Genomic DNA, 22,854 nt, shown 5'->3' on the forward strand with positions numbered 1-22,854 from the left:
TCAACATTGTTGAACATTGAAGATTGAGGTTGAAGACACAATCAAAAGTTGTTGAGAGAAAGTTGAAAATGGAGAATCTTGCCAAGGTGGAGATTTGTTAAATTTGACAAGATTCAAAGATGAATTAATGTGAAGATTTGGTAGTTAGGAAGATAATTCTTCATTGGTACAAAAGTCAAGATAACATCTTTTGTAGCACAAGGTAAATCTTGACATTTTGACACATTGTGATGTCATGGATGACATCAACAGAAAGAATTCACTCATATAAATAGGTAGTTCCTAATTCATTTGTAACACACCTCTCACTTGCCTTCTCATCTTCAAAGGCATTTGATCTTCTTTCTTTCTTGTAATATTTCACTTGTACTCTTTTGGAGTGAAATAAATATTGGTTGGTTGTGTCCGAGGAGTAGGCAAAAGAAAACAAAAGTTTGCCGAACCTCGTTAATTCCTGGTGTTCCTTTTATTGTTGTCTCATCTACTATTTATTAGCTACCTTTAGATACTCTCTATATATTCTGCTTCCGCAACAATTTTCACATCGAAAATCTTGCGATTTAAGCTTTAAACAAGTGATCAATCAAGCTAATCAACTAATAACTTGATAATAGTATTTACCTGATATTTGTAGACAATTTCCTCACTAAAATTCTAGTTTTCTTGAGGTTCCTAGATTTAACCACGGTGAAAAAACTTAAATACCTCAATTCTATTCAATTTATATTTGAAATAGTGATTTAGAACGATCACGATGCCTAGATAAAATCGTGGTATCTTAGTATAATAATGCCCTAGACATCCAGATAGACCAGTGCAGCAGTGCACCATCAATTCCAAAATCCTATGTGTGATAACCCCCTTTCTAGGACCCTCGTGCGCAATTGTGACTCATGGTAGAGAAAAATTATAATAGTACACATACATTGCTATTCAAACCACATTTGTACCACTCCAATTCAAATCAAAACCACACAAATAAGTTTAAAGTGATTTATGTGAATTGTACAAGGTTCGTAAACATAAATTTAAGTGATCTAATTAAAAAAAGGGATTGAGCGGTTACACTTTAAGCCAAATTTAGTAAATTAATTAGTAATTATAATAAAACAACTTATTTTCTAGCTTCAGGATTTAAAAGATTTTTGTTGAAGCATAATAACGTCTGAATCAACATTCATGATCATGTAAAATTTTAATTGCTGACAAACTATGTATAAGTGTCAATTTATATGCTAAAGATTGAAGGAAGAAGTATCAAGTACCAGTTCTCACCGTTCTACAAAAAAAAGTGAATTTACAAGCAACATTGCTAGAGGAACTCATTAGAGAATCTATTCATTTTACTCAAAAACACTATTCAACTTATGCTTAATAGCTAGTTTTCTACAAGCTTATTGCTTGTACCCTTTAATTGGATGAAAAACTCCAAATCAGCACAAATTACCTATTTTTCTTAAAAACAACTCATCCCCAAATTTTAATCCATGCCTGACCCTCTACCTATCTTAACCCCAACAACTTTAACCTATTTTCAAGAGTGCTCAGTTTCCCCAGAATATTGCTACAAGTTGTCATTGACTTCATGAATTCTTATGATATGTTACGTCAACGTCTCAAAGGATAAGATGGAGTCATCATCAACTTTGTATCAATCTAACAACTTCAATATCCTAAGTGTCAATGAACAAGCTTCAAGCACGCTAGAAATCATTAATTAATATGATTTTTTAATTTAAATTAATTTTTAATCAAATCATCAACACTTTTTTTGTTGCGTTTCAATTATTACAAAAATTATGTGTTCATTTGTCAAATTTAAGGGGGTTTTAACTCTTAAAAGTTACTTATAAGCTTAAGATAATGAAAATAAAATAATTTAAATGTGAAATTCGCCAGAAATGATAGTTTATAGTAGTATTATTTTTTTTAGTAATAACTTTAATTTAGTAGTAGTACTTAATTTTCATGTACAAAAAATAAAAATTCCTGGACTCCAAATCTAATTTTTGGTCCTTTTCTCATCGGAAAACGTACATAGAGTTCCTCCGGCCGTCGGCGAACCATACTGGTAATGAATTCGGGATCAGGATATCCGCCGCCTTGGATGGGCGCCGGTGACGGCGGCAGTATGCATCCTAATGCTAACACTAGTTTTCAACAAAGAAATCAACAGCAATATATGCTGAGAAGTTCAGTGCTGCATCAACAACAATTTCAGAACCAGCAAACACAGCAGTGGATGAGAAGAAACCAGTTTTCATCAGATTCTGCTATTGATGACGTTGAAAAGACTGTGCAATCCGAAAACGGAAGGTAGGGGTTTCTTACTCTCCTTTTTTTAAATTTTTTTTTGAGAACTTTAATTAATACAGGGGTGGAGATTTTCTGCCGAAGCCATCAGTGCAATGGTGACTCTGCCCCTGATTGAATATTGAAATTTAGACGAAGTTTTTTTTTTCTTTCTTTTATGTGTGTTTTGTTCCTGTGTTATTGAAAGTTGCGGGACGAGTATTAAGTTTAACTGAAGTAGCATAAGTTGCGGGACGAGTATTAAGTTTAGCTGAAGTAGCATGGACCTTTTTTTTTTTTTTGATGACAAGGAAACCCGCAGCCGCTACCCTTTGGGTGCGCACGGTAAAACCCCCGCTCCTATGCAATAGCTCGCAAAGCACATAGGAGAGGTAACCCGCACTAGGCATGCCCGGTGCGACGAGCTCGACCCAGAAGGCAAACCCTTTCGCTGGCAAGGGGTTTTGAACTTGAGACCTCCAACATGGAAGTCCCAAGCCCAAACCAGAATCAGTAATAATTAGATAATATGACAAGCTAGAATTGATTAGCAGAGAATAGTTAAATTGTTTTAGTGGGTGTCATTTTGTTTACAAATGACTTAACTTCTTTTGCTAAATCCTCACGGCTTTAAAGTAATTTTAATTGTTTGGGGGAATCCCTTATATATTTTTATAATAATTATTAGCAGAAAGTAGCTTGTAGGAGTCATGCAGCAAGACAGAAAAACCTCCAATTGCTAAATAGTACTGCAGTGTTTAAGGCCTTAAACTGCAGTTCCATGATGTCTATGTACATGTCTTAACCTATACCAACATTCACTTCAGTTTGCTGAGTAAACTCTAACAATGTCGTAGGAAAACTTATGGTAGGGCTCACTTTGGAGCTCCATTAGAGTGGGTTCAAGATGGAATTTATTTATGGCTTTATGCTATCTGTAAACTTATTCTATAGGGCTGACTTTTGAGCTCCATTAGAGTATGTCAAAATGGAATTTAGTTGGGCTTGAGAACTTCAGCTTCTTTCACTCTTGCAATTTTCAAATATGTTTTAAAACATCTTTCTTGAGCATAGAGTCTATCAGAAGCAACCTCTCCACCTTAACAAGGTGAGGGTAAGGTCATCGTACACTCTTCCCTCCTAGACCCCAACTCTAGGGACCACACTAGGTATGTTGTTGTCGTTTTTGGGCTTCAGAGTTTCATTTTCACGTTGACATAGATGTGAGCCATTAATTTGATACTAGGACCTTGATTGAGCTCTAGCTTAAATTGTAACCGCATTTCATATCCCAAGCTAGCTTAGCTTGTTTACAAGTTTCGACTTAATTCTAGCATGAAGGGGTAGCTCGTTATCTGACATCCTGGGTGCAACTCTACTTGAAGAACTCGTGTTTACGATATTGAAAATCCTAATTTCCTGAACCAAGTGCATTAGTTGGACATAGATGTTCGGACTGCCTAGCCCTTTTTTGGAGTTGGAAAGTATTAATTTATGGATTGTGTGGGGGTGGGACAATATACAAGAAGGCTGAAAACAAGAGAATGATACACAAGTATGGTTCTCTACGAATAGTTTCAAATTATCTTAAGTTATAGCTTACAAGAGCCTTGTAGGTGCACAAACAATTGACCAAAAATAAAGACATATTTAACTTTGCAAACTTGTATTCCACCCTTTCAAATGCTATCTTGTCTATTTCCCTCCAGAGTACCTACATCATGGCAAGAGGAGCTATGTCCCATTCTTTGCATCTCCTTCACCTCCTTCTGAAGGCATAACTATGAATCACGTCTTTCACTGTGACCGCACCCAACACTGACTACTATATTCCAAAATAAATTCACAAAATAGACTCAGTACAGTCCATCATAACCAGCTTGTAACCTGGGAATGCACAGGTGAATGGTTCACATCTTCTTCAGTTCCAAAAAAAAAGAGGTTCACATCTTCTCTTAACTGTTTGCACATGAAGCACCAATTGACATTGGTTATTTTCTTTTTCCTTAGCTTTTCAGAATTTAGGATCTCCTCCGTTTGTTTCCATCCATGCGAAGAATCATACTTTGAAATCCCTACTAACTAACTGGAAGGGGCAGTATTTATCATTGGGTGGCAGGGTCATTCTAGTCAATAGTGTATTGGATGCTCTCCCGACTTATGTCATGTCTTTGTTTCCAATCCCTTCTAAGGTTTTGAAAAGATCAGACTCCTTAAGGAGGAATTTTATTTGGCAAGGCAACAAAGAAAATAAAGCAATTCATTTGGTCACATGGGACTGCCTCATCACCGGTAAAAAGGATGGAGTACTTGGCACTAGAGACCTCAAAGTCCATAACCTAAGCTTGTTGATGAAATGGTTATGGAGATATAACTTAGAGACTAAGGTTTGTGCAATATAAATATGGCCAACACAACCAGTGGTGCTCAAATAGTGTGAATTATCCCTTTGGAGTTGGAGTTTGGAGAGCCATTACATCCTTGTGGCCATTTTTGACTTGAAATGTCAGTTTCAAAGTCGGCAAGGGGAGTAAAATTCTCTTCTAGCATGACAACTGGCTTGGGCGTGGTCCTTTAAAAGTTTTGTTCTCTGATTTCTATACTATTGCTACTTAACCAGATACTAACCTTGAATTAGCTAAAGGAATACATCGGTGGAAACTTTTAGATGATTATTAAATGATTGGGAATTGATAAGAGTCATGGACTTGTTCAAGACCTTGGAATCTTTCCAAGGTTTCAAAGAATCTGAGGATATGTTGTGCTGAAAACCTGGAAGTGATGGAGTCTACACTGTCAAAGCGGCATACAACTTCCAGATTAGGCAAAATGCACAATTTGACCAGTGACAGTGGAAGTTCAACTGGAAGACTAAGGCCTCATTTGTTTTCATTAAGATTAAGACATATGAATCTGAATGAATGCACATTTGAATCATTCAATGTTGTTGTAAATCTGAAACTGAATGATTAAGACTATTTGTTTTTAAACACACACACACACACATACATATTAACAAAATATTAGAAAAAAAGGTCATTCTTTGATAAACGTTAAGATATTTGAATTATAAATAAATATTTTAAGTTTGATAAAAATAACAGTTACCAATCTCAAAAAAAAGTTTGATAAAATAAAATGGAATGACATGGACTACATATATAAATTATAATAATAAAAATAATTGTTAGGAAAAAATGTAGTCATCTTCTTTTGAAAAAAAATTCAACACAAATGAATCTTCCATAAATAAGTGAAACATCTCTATTCTATAATATGTTTGCTCATGTACTCTTCTCTAAAATAAAAAATGAACATGATACATTTAAATGATTTAAAATAAATTTATAAATGCATCATCATTCGATCTCAACAATACATTTATGAAGCTGCGTTGCACTTCAATCAAATAAATTTTTTACAATAAATTTTATCAATTCTTGATAAACAAGTAGCAAGAACAAAAATTAAAAGTTTAAGGAAAATAATTCGGATAACTAATAAAGTTGGTGAAGGAGAGAGACTTGAATTTTTTTTTAATGAAAAAAATATGGAGCACAATGTTTTTACGAAAATAAAAGTATCTTTAAAAGAGTCTGAATGAGAATAAGACTCTGTCACAGAGACCCTTTGGACCCACTAAGAGATTATTAAGTAGAAAAGATAAACACACTTAATTGCCTAATGTCTGAACCATTCAAATTTAGATCTCCATTAAGTGCAAACATATGATGCCTAAGACCCCTTACAAAATTTTATGGTTTTCTTGGCTTGTAGCAAGAGAAGCATGTCTCACTCAAGAAAACTTAAGAAGTAGGGGATTTCATCTATGCTCTAGATGTTGTATGTGCGGTGCAGCCAGAGAAAAGAATAGCCATCTGGTTCTACACTGTCCTATAACTGGACAATTGTTGCAACTTTTTTTGAACACGGTAGGACTAAGATGGTCTATGCCAACATGAAGCTGTAATTTAGTTAAGTGCTAGAACTATAATGGTGGTGTAGTGAGACAAAAGAAGTGGTGAAAACTTTCCCAGCTTGTAAATGGTGGACAATTTGGAAGGAGAGGAACTATAGAATTTTTGAAGACAGAAGCAGAAAGTTGAGATGAATTGTATTCTTTTGTTTCATTTTTGGTGTAAAGAAAACTATGTAGAGGAGACTGTAGAGGAGACTGAATCACTACTTATATGATATGTTCCTTGTGAAGCAGTAGTCCTAAGCATGGTTGGGTTTTGTAATTGTAGATAGCACTGATATGGTGTACATCTAATACACACACACACATGTTACCAGTTTCAAAAAAAACAAAAACTAAATCCTTTCTTTCAGTAAACTATGATAGAAAGACCTCAGCAAGAAAGGCCCTCTCCTACTCTCCACTTTCACGTGTCTTTCCTGATTGTGTGATAATTTGTTTGTAACATAGTTTCATCAAAATTTATACTCCTTCTGTCCCAATTAATGTGATGATGTTTGATTGGGCACAAAGTTTAAGAATGAAATGAAAACTTTAAACTTGTGGTTCAGAAAAAGCCATAGATATTTGTGTGGCTGTGAATCATCTCATTTGGTAAAATGGAAAGTTTAAAATTAAGTTGTTACTAAATATAGAAAAATATCCTTCGTTTTGGGACTAAGCAAAAAGAAAAGAAATGGGATTGAGGGAGTAACTTATTTCTATCTCTGTCTTTTAGGTTTCTCTAGAGCCTTTGTTTGAAAGTGTGCCAACATCTTGTGTCGTTGTAGACATAATGAATTGTTATCTTCTTTTATATCCTAGAAGAAGTATGTTGGTTTCTCTTGATCTTGAGAAATCCTTGTTTACTGATGGACAGTCAACTGCTTTAAGCATTTTGAAGGCTAGGTGTATTGCAAATTTGTTTAGTTGGTCCAACTTGTATCCTGCTGTTAATGCAGAACAACTTCAGGACTTTATTAACTCACTAGTTCTTCTTGGATGGTTTATTGTAGCCAGAGATTTTTTTAAGCTCAAATGTCATATCTTGTAATTCTTGCATCTTCTTGATGTTGTTATTAATACCACTTACTTTATCAAAAAAAGAAAAAAGAAGACTTCATAGTGCTTCAATCCTCACTGTACCAAATTCTAAAACCAACATGTCCTAGTATCGTGGGGATACTTGGTGGTTTTAAGCGATGTGAAGCCATGGGTTAAACTTTATGGGTGAAGTCATGAGCTTTAAAGAAGTATGTGCTTTAAACATTGTTGTGCAAAGTGATCCCAATGAGAAACTATTGGTTCTTTGGATCTCATTGATTAGTTGGATTAATATCATCATTATTGTATGTTTTAATTGCAATTTGATTATTAGAATATTAAATTCATATATATTTGGTACACTAGTTTCTATAAGTCCTTCAAAGAAAGAAGTGTGCATCTCATTTCACGATTTTCATTTCAACCCCATGGACCTAGTTTTTTTTTTGCGCTTTCTGTTCTTAAAAACAGTGAGATACTTGTGGGGAGCTGGCAGAGACTGTGAACCATCTATTCCTACATTGTAGAATCACATGACATCTATGGATGGAGCATGCCTGGGAAAATTACAGAGGCCTTAACAAGCTGGGAACAAGTTGGGTTGTTGGCCAAGAATAGAGGCAGGTGGAGCCGTGGAGGATAGTCTCAGCAAGCATTTGGTGTACACTATGGAAGAAGAGGAATTCTAGGTGTTTTGAGCGCATAGAGAACAATATGCAACAGATTAAGCTCAATTGCATCTTGCTACTATTTTTTGGTGTAATCAGTTACTTTTAAATGATCATGTCTCTATTATTGATGTTTTAGACTCATTATAGGCATAGGATCATAGAATCATAGATGTAGGTAGTACTTTGTAAATACTACAACTCTTATAAGATTCGGATTTTAACATATATAGACAAAGTTACCAGTTTCAGAAAAAAAAAAAAGAGATACCTTTTGCCACATATTGAAACTGTTGAAACATAGGTAGAAGGAGAAGAAACAAGATACTGTTGTGGAACACGAAGTTTGATTGGGCACGGAGTATATGAAATGTGGGAACACTTTGCAATGTTCCAAAACTACCCTTGAAATAAATAAAATTTTAAATAGTAGTATAGTTCTTACCTTTGTAGACTTCTTGCTAAATAAGTAGATCCCAACATGGGTAAATTGTTGATAGTGTCATTAAACATTTGCCAAACAAGGAAATGTGTTATTCTTTTTGGGACAGACTAAAAAAGAAAGTGTGTCATATAAATTGGGACAAAGGGAGTAACAAACCAACTCTTTTCAACAACTGCATACTTTTGCTTTCTTTTTGGTGTAAAGGGGAACTTGTAAATGAAACAAAATCAATACCTAGTCTCTTAGAATCCTTATAAGATTGAAAAAGGATTTTTCTTTTGTTTTTTTTGCTCACTTGTAATTACTACAACACTTCTTTAGCTCTAGTTTTATTAAACAATTACCTTTCTCTAAAAACACACAATGGCATACTCCGAAAAAGAATAGAATACTGGGGATACTAGACTTTCCCTTACGATGCAGCGATAGGACAATATAATCTCAGGGATACCACACTTTCCTTTACAACATAGCAATGGGACAATATGAAGGAGAAAGTTATGGATCTCATTGTGATGTTTGCGGTCAACACAAATGTTCGCGGGAAGAGCCTTTTTATGTCTTGTTCTCGGAAGCAAATCATTAGCGGCGAGTCTTTCTGAGGCCACAGACCTCAAAGTGCCTGCACTTTGAAGGGAGGTTTAGTTTGCATATGGCAGTGGTAATGGAAAGGAGGGATGGATTTGATTATAAATTCAAAGATCAAATAAATTATATCATGTAAAACTTTTCTTTCCCCGAAGTTCAACTTAAGATTTTGGTTGATAATAGTAGGTAGGGTGACTATGAGTTTTATGTTTCAAAAGTTAAAATTCATTCTGTGATATTGAGAAATAAGTCATTTTTTGTTTTCCCTCTTATTTAGTTCACAAGATTGGAAGGCTAGGTTGAAGATACCACCACTTGATGCTCGATACAGGACAGAGGTAAATTGGCAATTGTCATCTCATGCTCATGCAGTTCAATTTATTTTTGATATTCTCTTTGAAATGACTGTTTCGACAGCCATGTTTGTTTCTCTTCTTATCTAACATAATTTATTTGAACTTCCCATTTATGTATCACATACTGCATCTTGATTTCACACCTTTAAAGATCAGATGTTATTTTCATATGTGACTTATCCGATGTAGTCTACAAGCATCTCATAATCAATTTTTGTCATGAAAACCTGGACATACTTTATGTCTATAAAATTTCAGCCCTTGGGTTGTTTGTTTTTGAGCATTCTATGCACCATTTTACATCTACATAGAATTGATATTGTTATTATTGTCTGTAACAAATATAGGAAGAGACTGTTCATTTTGACTTCTTGGCCTAGCTTCAGGCCCATGGAGGAGCTTTGGGGAATTGGATGCTTCTAATTACTTATGGTAGCTAAGTAGGGATTTTGTCGGAGCAGAACTTGCCGTATGTGGTGGGTCTCATTTACTGATCATGTTGGCAACTTTGCAACATTGTCATGGATTTGGAGGTTGGGTCTATGCTCAATTACCTTTCGCTTTCTTGGAAGAGCTAAAGGTCTCATTAAGGAAGTTGACTCAGGAATTAGCAAATGCAATCTTCTCTGACCTTTCCCAGCAATGCTTTGTTATGGAGAAAACGACCAAATGAATCCTGCACCCCTTGATACTTTCAGATTTAGACACCATTTGTGGCTTATTAACTTTTATCCTCAGAAGTCATAAGCAGGGTGTTGCAACATTTTGAAGCTCTTGTGCATCCCACCCTGATTCTTTTACAATAGAGGTTTCAACTACTTAAAGTGAGAATGCATCTAAAGATTTGAGAAGTTCTCGTCCTTAATTGAAGCAATTATACATGTCTCAATGATTTTGACCCGCACTCTGTTTTCTCTCATCATGTTCAACCACCTCCAACTATTTCCTTCTAGCAAAGTTTTTTTTATTGTTTTTTGAGAAAGGTAACATGTGTATTCATCAGCACCAAGTTGGTACCGGAATCCATATTACAAGTGCCAAAGGCCTTGCTCATCTTACAAGGCTTCTAAAGATTCAAAAAAATGTTTTTGCATCCTCTATATAGTTATCCTTACAAGTTACAATAGAGAATAGAAGACACATAACACTTCATTTTTCACCCAAGAGTGTGGTCTAGTGGTCAATTAAATGGTTTGAGTACCATGAAGTTTTAGGCTCAATTCCCAACGGAGACAAAAATAGATGACTTCTTCCCATCTGTCCATGCCATGGTCGGTATCTGTGTTGGGAGGTAGCAGGTACCCATTGGAATTGGTCAAGGTGCTTGCAAGCTAGCACAAACATAATGGTTATAAAGAGAACACTTCATCTTGATATTCTGTATAGACCATGACTTGTCTTCAAAACACATCGGGTTCCTCTTTGTCTCGTAGAGTCCACCAAATACAGGTCGGAAAAACATTCCTCCACTTCTTTCTAAAGCTACCTATTGCATTGAACCAGCTCCATAGTAAGGCCTTATTATCTCTAGGCATTACCCATTTGATCCTAACCAAAGACAAAAACAATTCTCATAAGATTTATGTGAACTTACAATAAAGAAATAAATGACTGTTATTGCTGCCTCCTACTGACACAAATAGCACCTTGAAGTCAACCGAAAACCTCTTTTCTGAAAATTCTCATGTGTCAAACATGCTTTTCTAGCCACAAACCAAGTGAGACAGATCACCTTAAAAGGAGCTTTAATTTTCCACATAGCTTTCCAAGGCCAGTCAACACCAGTGTAGATGTATTTGACAAAATTAAAGCAAAATCTAGTGGTAAACTTTTTGTTGCTGCTTCTATCCACACCAGTTTCATCTATATTGCTTGTACCATGGAATACTTTTAGTGTCTTCAGAAAATCGGCCATTCTCAGAGTCTCCCAGTCATTTAGTTTTCTAAAAGAAAGATTGCAACCAACTGATTCCAAACATCCTCAATTGCAACATCAGGTGAAAAAACCAGACTGAGTAGATCTGGATACAACACTTTAAGAGGGCCATGCCCTAACCAATTATCACTCCAAAATGATATTTTCCTCCCATTACCAATTCTGAACCCAGTATTGACAACAAACTCCTCCCAAATATTTTCTGATAGCTTTCCAAACGTGAATTCCGATAGAAGACCCCACAGGTTTAGTACTCCAGTATCCCTGCTGACAATATTTCTGTTGGATCACCTTCTTTCGTAATGCTTTATCTGCAGTGTTGTATCTCCAAAGTCATTTCCATAGAAGGCTTTTGTTATGCATTCTTAAGTTTGTAATGTTCAGTCCCCCAGTTTTTCTACTAGAAATCAGAGCCTTCCATCCCACAAGGTGAAAGCATCTATTCTCCTATCAAAGAAATTCTCTTGTCCCCCCGCCCCCTTCCTCCAACTTCACTTTTTAGTTGAACAGATCACCTGGAGCTTTGAGATATTTTGTATTTGATAATCAAGAAGTCCTCTGTATACCATTTCGTAACTCGTGGCTAATAGGTTCACTCCTCCATCGTTCTCAATTTATATGCTGGACGATTCAAACTCGTGATGTGCGCCTAGCACAATACCATTGTACCACAGTTACCATTAAACCAAATCCTTGGGTCATCTGCAGCTTTGGGATGTTAACACGTCTTGAAATTCAGATACCAGTTCAAACACTTTACTTTAAAAAGAAAAAGTTAGAGCAATATTGGCAGTTGAATTTGGGTGGTAGTGAATAGAAATTTTATTACTAGGAACAGTAAATTACCTACTCGAGATACTAAATAAAGTGGTGCTGATGGGAAGTGTTGAAGATTCAATAATCTGGATAGGTTGTAAATATAGGAAATTTGCAGTTGATGCATGCTTCAAAAAGCTGGTAACACAGAACATAACAGGTGAGAGGCAGTGTCCCTGGAAGATGATTTGGGAGGCTACAGATCTTCAAAGCTGGCCTGCTTTGGATAGATTGCTATCATTGGCACGTGCCTAACACAAGATAATTTACAGAGAAGAGGTTACATGTTGTGTATCAGATGCTCTGGTTGTGGAAGAAGCAATGTAGTCAATCAATCACATATTTATCCATTGCAGATTTTCTTGGCAGAGTTGTGTAAGTTTATGGACCTGCACGGGGTTCAAGGGCGATGCATGGCGGACAATTTTTCTACTGAGAATAGTGGATGTTCTGGCCCTTCCCCGGACCCTGCGCATAGCGGGAACTTTAGTGCACTGGGCTGTCCTTAAATAGTGGCTGCTCTGAAGGGAAAAGGAATACATTTCTTGTAAAAATTCGTACTTGGTGTGTAGAAAATGACTGGGAAAACATTCTAGAATCGTTAGATCCTTTTATCCATTATAAATTGTCCATAAAGGACTCCAGGAACTATTTTGAGAGACCAGTTATCTCATCTTCATTAGTTAACTCAAGATACCAATAGCACAGTAGTTCAAAAGCGAAGAAAACAATTGTTGGAATGTTATTTTCAGAACGAATTTAAATTACTGGGAGCTTAGTGGGATGACTGGTTTTATAATGTTCTCCTCCGCTTCCAAGAGCTAAAACACAGTGAAGTATGGAAAGGAAATATGGATGGAAGTTTCACAGTAGGTTCTGCTACATGGTTTTAAAACGAAGGCCTTTGGGGAATCCTGATGTTCCACGGAAACTAGTCCGGAAATTAAAAGCACCTGCAACGTAATGTGTTTTGTTTGGTTAGTGATGAAAGAAGCTCGACTCATTCAGTGATAACTTGCAAAGAAGAGGCGTCCAGCTAAGCAGTATATGCGACATGTGTGGAGAAATCTCTGAGACAGTTGACCATCTTTTTGTTCACTGTTCCATGGTAACTCAGGTCTGGCAAATGTTCTATAGTCTGGGTTTGAAATGGGTCATTCCAGGTCTACTGCAGATGTTTTGAAATGACGGAACAGGAAAGATTTGTCAAAAGCTATGAAGATTATATGGAACACCATTCTAGCATGTATATGGTGGCAGAAAAAGTAGATTTTTTGAAGGAAAAGCCAATGCCACTCTTAAGATAATATCTGCGTCATCCTTTTAAACGAAGCTGAAACGTTGTTACAGTTCTTAGAATCATTACATAGATAGTTAGGGATCTCTATGGCTTCCTTTGGTATGTAACTTTACTGCACTTTTTGCGTCTCAGTGTATAATATATTTACCATTTCAAAACAAAAGAAAAGATTCCAGGATCTTTTGTACGTATCGGTAGCTTTTGGTACTTTTATTAATAAATTATCTTATTCCTCCCATGACCCTACAACCAAAAAGAAACTGGCAGAGGACAAATAATATCTGCTAAATACCATCTAGCTTCTGTATGGAGGTTTATGTGATGCTTTAATTCTTAATTATCCCTGCTATAGGAATATTATAATATTCTCTGCCCATTTTCCTTAATTGTGCAGTTCTTTCCTATCAACCTTGTTATTTCCTTGTGTGACAACTCTGAGCCACTCTATAGATATTTGGACTAGAATTGAGAAATAAACAAAACCAGCAATATACTTTATTAGTATCGGGAAAACAAGCAAGCTCTGGGTCACTCCTAGACCTAACCACAACTTATCCGCTGGTTCTTCAACATTAGTCAGTTTGGGAAGTAAGACTTCCATCACCAAGTTTAACTTAGACGTAAATCCTTTTTTTTTTTTCAGGAGCAGTTTCAAACCAAAATACTCATTTGAATTCCAATTTGTCAACTATTACTAGGTATCTGCTATAAGCCTCTACTCATTTGAACCTCACCCTTCCCTTTTAACTTTTAAGGTTATGACATCCTAATATTCTGCTAAATGGATGGATCTTATCAATGTCTCGTGAAAGCGAATCCTCTTGAAAGAGAGGGGTGCCTTCAGATTGCGGACACAGATGGTGCATGGCTGTTAAGGTGTTGGGTTAAGTGAGGTTTTGTTGTATTGCTTAATTATAAGGAAAAAAATCAAATATATCTATCTCAATCTTGTGGCATTCCTCTTCAAATCACATCAAAATTAACTTTGAAGAAATAGGGAAGGCTGCTGTCTGATCTTTTAGTCCCATAATATTTTCCCTGAAAACCTATTAAATGCACTTGTGCAGTCGCCTCTCATTAGGAAAACAAATTGATCCAGAGACACCGGAAGAGAAAAAACAAATACTTCTGTAAAGTTGCCGAAATTTGCTGAAAATTGTTCTCCTATCTGAAGCTTGTGCAGTTGTCGCTCATAATTGTGGCCTTGTCACAATGTTCATGCAAGTGCTCAATGAATCTGAGTCTATTCTTGCGATAAGAGCATTTTATCGTTTTTGTCAATAATGGTTCTACTAAAAATATAATACATGTTTTTAACACTAAGTTAACATAACGTAACATCACTGGTTCCTATCGCTATGATACTTAAGTCTCCAAGTAATTTGGTTAATTGTGTCATGTTCATTGATGTGATTCATGTACATTCATGCCGATGGTTCCTTACCGCAGTGATTTTAATTGTTTAATAGAAGTCACGCACATTGTTCTACACTACACAAATTGCCCTTCGACTGCTGCTTCTCAACTTGAAGTGTGTGCACTTACAATAGTTATTGTTCATGGCAGGATGTGACAGCAACCAAGGGAAATGATTTCGAAGACTATTTTCTAAAGCGTGAACTGCTTATGGGAATTTACGAAAAGGGATTTGAGAGGCCATCACCAATTCAGGAGGAGAGTATTCCAATTGTTCTAACAGGAAGTGATATTTTGGCGAGGGCCAAGAATGGAACTGGGAAGACTGCTGCCTTCTGCATCCCTGCATTGGAAAAAATTGATCAGGACAACAATGTCATTCAAGGTTCTTATCTAATTGAATAGCTGTTTAATTGTTGGTTCTCTGCTGGTTGGAACTGTAACAAAAACTAAATTGCCTACATAGTGCAGTTTGAATCTGCTTATTTATTCGATCACTACACAAGCTTGAGCATGAGCTTGGCTTATAGCTAAGGTGCTGAATGAGCTAACTTTGAACCGGACTTGTTTTGAGCCCCTCAAGAACATCTCCTTTCCTTCTAGTAAAATTGCAATGTATCAGTATGGTAACTATATGACAATATGGGTGCCATAGTAAACCAAATCACCAGCATATCTATAGGTCAGAAAATGATATCTTCAGGTGCTCAATTTCAAGCTAGTCTGTTAAAATGTTCCGCCTTTCATGGGGTTGCAATTTTGCAAACCATAAATTCAAGGCCCCATCATGTAGGCATTCTTGTTTCTCTTAAAAATACCAGTAAAAAGTTGTATGAGTACCTTCCATTTAAGAAGCTATGTGATAAAGCATATTAGCCTGCTGTTTTCTTCTTATCTCTCTATGTATTACTCCCTCTGTTTCAATTTGTTTGCCTTATTTTCCTTTTTAGTCTGTTTACAAGAAGATGTCTCTTTTCCTTTTTAGGCAACTCTTTTATTCTAACTTTCCACGTAATATGTTTACGACCACAAGATTAAAGAGCATTTTGGTACATTTTACATATCTTTAGTTTAAGACACAAGGTTTAAAAGTCTTCTTTACTCTCTCAAACTCCGTCAAGTTAAAATTAAACAAACAAATTGAAACGAAACTGATATTCTTTCCTGGTCATCAAGCTAGAGTTACTTGAATTAGAAGATGCATTAACTCTCTTATTCTGCAGACAAACTGCATTATATTCTGATATGAGAAGTACAGTATCTATAGTCTATGTTTCCTAAAATGAAGAAACTTTTTTCTCAAAAAATAAAATTAAGATCTTGTTTGGAGACTTGGAGCCCCCTTTTCCAAATTTTAAGTACTTTTTAGCTGTCTAGTTTTTGCCATTTTGAATACTTTTTTATATTTCAAAATACTTGTGAGAGGTATCCTGCATACCGAGGGTCGTACATTTTCCAAAAAAGCTCCCAGGCACAACTCCCGAGGACATGATATAGCCTAGTTTTCACTATCTTCCTCCGGTGATCCTTCTGATCACCGGGCATCTTTTTCTTTTCTTCCTCTTTTTCTTCCTTTCATCTCTTTTCTTTCTTGCCACTGGGCTCGTTTCTTTTCCATTATGGACGACACGATCTATTTTGCAGTAGGGTTCAAATCATATGACATCACAAGAACATCAGGCACAGCAGGGGAATGGTATGACTGGACAGAAAGGAGTAGAAAGTCAATAACGAGGATATCTTTCACTGGCAAGGCCATGGAATGGATATCTTCGATTATGCGAGAAGCATCCAAGGCAAAGGGGAACACAGTCAGAAGGTGGAAGAAAAAAGATGATTTCACAGAGATCTACTGCGCAAGGAATTTTAACAAATACGGAAGATACATCAGCCTGATAAATGTTAGAGGTAAAAGAAGGGCAGTCATTATAGTCCCTGAATTATCTTTTAACTCAGGATGGTCAGGTATTGCAGAGAAGATTGGAAGATTCATCCATAGTTACAAGCGTGTGGGGAATCTAGAGACACATAGACTGGTTGATAGCAATATTCCCTATGTGGATATGCTAAAGAGCAGCAAATGGACTAATAAGGGGGGGAAGGACATGCCAGAAAAGATAATAAAGAGGGGGGGCAGAATCTGCATTAATAGAGATGCAAACATCCAAAGCGAGGTACTGAAGAAGAGTTTGGTGGGCGAATTTATGACTAGTAAAGGTGAGGCACCTACCTTGACAGAGGTGAGAGGATGGGCAAGTAGTTTATGGAAAAAAGTCCATGGCCTGAACATTTATGATATGGGGGAAGGTTTTTTCCTTTTCGAATTTGCATCCAAGGTAACAGCGGAACAAGTAGTCGAAGGGGATTGGGTATGGAGAAACTTGCCGGTGAAAATGCAGTGGTGGAGTCCAACAGTGTGTGCGTCAGCAGGGGGAGATAGAACCAATGCAATTTGGATCAGGGTGGTGGGTCTGCCGTTACACTTCTGGGAGCACCATACCTTCAAAGCTATTGGGGACTTTTGTGGGGGGTGGATAGAAACAGAAGAAGAAACCCAACTGCGAAATCATCTTAAATGGGCGAGAATCAAAATCAAAGGAAACGGGTCTGACGTGCCAAAGGAAGTGACAATAGATGATGGTGCTTTTCTCTACACGATGCAGGTGTGGACGGAAGCACCGGCGAGGGTGACCGTCGGAGAAAACAACAGTGAGAAGGGTTTTACCCAGCGGTCTCCCATCGATGGACCAAAGGTTTTTGTAGAGGACTCTGTAGTGTTAAGAGGAGCAGCAGATAAAGCTGTCCAGCCACGTGCAATGGCAGAGACACGTGGGGAGAATTTTAGAACCCCAAATGTTGACTTGGGCTTGAGGGTTTCTAGCAATAAAAGTTTAAATGCAGACTTGGGCTTTAGGGTTTCTGGCAGCAAAAGCTTACTTGCAACTTTGGGCCAACTGGGCCAATTTAGCCCAAACAGTTCAGGAAAAAATAAAGAAGTGGCACATGACAGGCACATGCCTTTTAATGAGGGCTTGAATGAAATTAAAATATTGGCATCTCAATTCCTAGAAGCTTTAAGCCACTGGGAGTCCTCATCGAAGCTTCCACAAGTTGAAAATTCTACGGAGAAAGGACTCACTCCAATGGAGATACAAGGGGAAAAATCAGATATTCACCAAGAGACGGCTTCGCAGAATATGATTGACGAAAGCGGGGTTATGCAATTGCAGGAGAAAGGGGACTGTTCGAGGGAGACAGATGCTGGCTGTGAAGAACAAAACATGCAAATCCAGCAAATCCATGATGTTGAACCAGTAGCTTCGAACACTCCTAGAAAAAATAATGGAGAGGTCGAAATCCAGCAAATCCACGATGCTGAGCCGCTATCCATACAAAGTCCTGGAGTCCAGACAGACGCAGAGGTCGAAGCATCCAATTGGATAAGTTCACATATTCTGGAACTTAGCAGAACTTACGGAGTGGCGTTTGAAGGTTTTAGGGGAGAAACACATGCATTACTAATGAAGCTCGATGAAAGAAAGAGGGGGATGGAGAAGAAAGGGGAAAATAGTGAAGCAACAACCTCTCGACAGAGAGGAATTGGCAAGAATGAGCTGAAGAAGTTGCAGTCAGATTTGAATCAGGAAGTCGAAGGTGTAAGAAACAGAGGGAGAGTCCAGCCACTATTTCTCAAATGAAAGTAAATATATTATCATGGAATGTTAGGGGGATTAACAAGATTTCAATAAGGAATCTGGTTAAGAGCTCTCTACTTAAATGGAGAGCTGATGTTTACTGCTTTCAGGAGACAAAAATCAGCAAGGATGTAGACAGGATTGCCAAACAATTGTGGGCTAGTAGATGGATGAGGTGTGGGTATATCGAAGCCGATGGCAGCAGCGGGGGGGTCCTGATTATGTGGGACTCAAGAATTTGGGTGGGCAGTAGTGTAGAGGAAGGAAAATTCTCAATTACATACAAATTCGAAGCTGTCCAAGACGGGTTCTGCTGGTTTCTCACTGGTGTGTATGCTCCACACACTAGAACTGAAAAATTAGAATGCTGGGAAGAAATTGCTGCAGTTAGGGAGCTATGTGGAGGTCCGTGGGTCACTTGTGGGGACTTCAACACTGTTAGAACAATGGCCGAAAGGAGAGGATGCAGGAGAATAACCAATGTAATGACTGATTTCTCGAGGTGGATAGAGGATATGGAGTTACATGACCCTTGTCTAAGGGGTGGGAATTTCACATGGTTCAGAGGGCCTAACCAGCACAGTGCTGCTAGGCTGGATAGGTTTCTCTACTCAACTGAGTGGGATGAACAATTCAGAAACATTAGACAACAAATTATGCCTAGAGTTATATCTGACCACAGCCCCATTATGCTACAATGTGGTGACTGGGAACAAAGGAAGCCTTACTTCAAATTTGAAAACTGGTGGACTAATGTAGAGGGTTTCAAAGAGTTAATTCAGGACTGGTGGAATGGTTTTGTTGTGGAAGGATGCCCAGACTTCAAACTTAGCATGAAATTAAAGATGCTAAAGCAGAAACTCAAAGAATGGAGCGGTGTAACATTTGGGGAACTCATCAACAAGAAAAACAGGCTACTAAATGAGCTAGCTGAGATAGATCTGATTCAGAATGACAGAATGCTGACAGAGGATGAGATGATTATTAGAGCAACGATCCTAGTTGAGCTAGAAGAGTTAGCAAAGAATGAAGAGTCCAGGTGGAGACAGAAATCCAGAGTATTATGGCTAAAGCAAGGAGATAACAATACCAAGTTCTTTCAAAGAGTGGCAACAGCACATAGGAGATACAACACCATTGATAGACTGGTTATTAGCGGGGAGGAGAGTAAAGACCCGAAAGAAATCAAAGAGCATATAATAGATTTCTATAAGGTGTTATACACTGAATCAGAAAGCTGGAGGCCACCTTTTGCGATGATGAACTGCCCCAGAATAAGTCAAGAGGAGCAAGAGTGGATGCAGAGACCGTTCTCAGAAGAGGAAGTGGTACACATTCTCAAATTGTGTGATGGGGATAAAGCCCCTGGCCCAGATGGTTTCACTATGTGTTTCTTCAAGGAGTGCTGGGAGACCATAAAGGATGATGTGATGCAAACAATTCATAACTTCCATCAGAATGAAGTGTTTGAAAGATCCTTGAATGCCACTTTTGTGGCATTAATCCCTAAGAAGTATGGAGCAGAGGAACTCAAGGATTTTAGGCCAATAAGTCTGATTGGTGGAATGTACAAAATCATCGCTAAGTTGATCACTGAAAGAATGAAAACAGTTATGGGGAGACTGATTAACGAGCATCAAATGGCCTTCTTGAAGGATAGACAGATAACGGATGCTTCTTTATTGGCTAATGAGTTGGTGGATTCCAGGGTGAAGCAAAAGGTGCCAGGTATTCTATGCAAACTGGACATAGAGAAGGCATATGACCATGTGAACTGGAACTACCTATTTAAAGTTCTGAGTGACATGGGGTTTGGGAGGAAATGGGTGAATTGGATTAAGTTTTGTGTGTCAACAGTGAAGTTTTCAATCATTATAAATGGGAGTCCAGAAGGTTTCTTTCAATCACAAAGGGGACTGAGACAAGGAGATCCCATGTCCCCTTTCTTATTCCTTCTAGCAATGGAGGGACTCAACTACATGGTTAGAAAGGCTAATGAATTGGGGTGGATAAGAGGCTTTGGTGCATATACTAACAGAGCTAATAACACGGAGATCACACATCTACTGTATGCAGACGACTCTCTTGTGTTCTGTGGTGCAGAAGTGTCACAAATTAGGCATCTGAGGGCAATACTAACCATATTTGAAGCCACTTCAGGTCTACATGTGAACTGGCAGAAGAGTTGCCTGTTCCCTGTTAATCAAGTCAATAATATGCGAGGCCTAGCCGACAACCTGGGCTGCCAAGTGGCCTTTCTTCCCACCAAATACTTGGGGATGCCCTTGGGAGCCAAGAACAAAGAATTGGAAGTATGGAGTGAAGTCTTGGAGAGAAGTGAAAGGAAGCTGACAAGGTGGAAGAGTCAATATTTATCTCTGGGAGGTAGAGTGACTCTCATAAAATCAGTTCTGGATGCCCTCCCAACATATATGCTAAGTCTTTTTCCACTACCAAAAAGTATTGGAAAGAAACTCAACAAGTTGAGAAGGGTGTTCCTTTGGCAAGGGAACAAAGAGAAACAAGGATACAACCTGGTTAAATGGGAAGAGGTGATAATGAGCAAAGCACAAGGAGGTCTGGGCATTAAGAACTTAAGTATTCAGAACACTAGTTTGCTGCAAAAATGGTTGTGGAGATTCTGTTGCGAGGATACAGCATTATGGAGGAGGTTCATAGCTGAGAAATATGGCCTACAGAGTAATTGGATAACTGAAGAGGTGAATGGCACTTTTGGGTGCTCAGTATGGAAAACTATTAGGAGAATGTGGACCGACTTCAATGCGCAGGTGACTTTCAGAGTGGGGAATGGCCTGAAGATCAGTTTCTGGAATGAGATCTAGTTAAGCGATGTGAAAATGAGGATACTCTTTCCTGACTTATACATTATTAGCCTACAACAGAATGACATTATAGCGCAGATGTGGAGTCCTCAAGGCTGGAACCTTATGTTTAGAAGGGCTCTAAATGATTGGGAGGTTGAAAGAGTAGCAGACTTACTTCAGGCTTTGAACCTGTTCCTTGGCATCAATGCAGAGTCCGACAAACCAGTTTGGAAATTGCATAGTAGGGGAGTTTTTACAGTAAAGTCTTGTTACTGGGAAAGAAACACCAACCACTCTTTGACAACATTTTGGCCCTGGAAATTAATATGGAAGATTAAGATCCCTCTAAAAGTTGCTTGCTTCACTTGGTTGGTAATTAGAAGAGCTTGTCTAACCCACGAAGTGCTACAAAGAAGAGGTATACAGATCTGCTCAAGGTGCTATATGTGTGAACAAGAGGCTGAAGTAAATGGCCATTTATTTTTGCATTGCAAGATGGCTACAGATCTGTGGAACATGTTCATTTGTAGACTCGGGGTTAATTGGACAATGCCCAGAACCACTTTTGAGGTACTAACACACTGGCAAGGAATTGGGAAGAGAGGATCAAAGGAAGATTGGTGGAAAAATGTACCTGCTTGCATTTGGTGGACACTATGGAAAGAAAGAAATGGAAGGTGCTTCGAGGGGAGGTCAAGCAGCTCCCAGATGATCAAGATGAAATGCCTTAGTCTTTTGTTTTTTTGGTGTAAGCAAGATTTAGTGGGGGAAGTAGATAGTGTAGTGGAGTTTATAGGCCAATTGTAAATTTTTGAAAATTTGTTTTTGGATTTGAGAATAATGGCACCCCCTGGGGGTTTGTAAATCCCTCCTCATCAATTTCTTGATGAGTTCTTTTGTGTGAATATAAAGTTACCTATTTCAAAAAAAAAAAGGTATCCTGCATATCGAGACTTTTTTAGGAGGAAATTTTAATGGACACATAGGAACCACTTTAGGAGGATACAATGATGTTCATGGTTGTTTCGGCTTTGGGGATAGAAATGAAGGAGGAGTTTCATTTTTAGACTTCGCAAAAGCTTTTAAGTTTGTAATTGCTAACTCGAGTTTCTAGAAAAGAGAGGCGCACTTGGTAACCTACCGTATCATAATGGCTAGGACTCAGATAAATTATCTGCTCCTTAGGAAGTGTGATAGAAGTTTATGCAAGGACGTCAAGGTTATCCCTGCGAGAATCTTACGACCCAACATAAGGTTGTCGTTATGGATTTAGATATCAAGAGGAGGAAGAAGAAGAGGGTTGCTTGTGACCTACCAAGGATTAGATGGGGAGGCCTAGCTGAGGCCAAATCTCAGGAATTGGAGAGAAGTTGGTGGCTACAGGGGCTTGGTGGAGTAGTGGAGACGCAAGTAGTATGTGGGCAAGGACAATTGATTGCATCAGGGAAACAACTAGAGAGGTATTAGGGGTCTCAAGAGGCAACTCATGCTAGCATAACATGGATTGGTGATGGA

At 37.9% G+C, this 22,854-nt stretch overlaps 1 protein-coding gene across 1 annotated transcript in view; it reads left to right on the forward strand.

The window, feature by feature from the left end:
- Positions 1–1,925: 1,925 nt before the first annotated feature.
- Positions 1,926–22,854, forward strand: part of LOC125867878 (DEAD-box ATP-dependent RNA helicase 8-like) — a 33,708-nt gene continuing 12,779 nt past the window's right edge. Inside the window, exons 1-3 of the mRNA XM_049548469.1 lie at positions 1,926–2,316; positions 9,273–9,333; positions 14,970–15,204. Coding sequence (XP_049404426.1) covers positions 2,075–2,316; positions 9,273–9,333; positions 14,970–15,204 — 538 coding nt within the window. The 5' untranslated portion in view covers positions 1,926–2,074. The remainder of the gene's footprint in view (positions 2,317–9,272; positions 9,334–14,969; positions 15,205–22,854) is intronic.

This window comes from Solanum stenotomum, chromosome 6 (genome assembly GCF_019186545.1).
Source record: "Solanum stenotomum isolate F172 chromosome 6, ASM1918654v1, whole genome shotgun sequence".
NCBI lineage: Eukaryota > Viridiplantae > Streptophyta > Magnoliopsida > Solanales > Solanaceae > Solanum > Solanum stenotomum.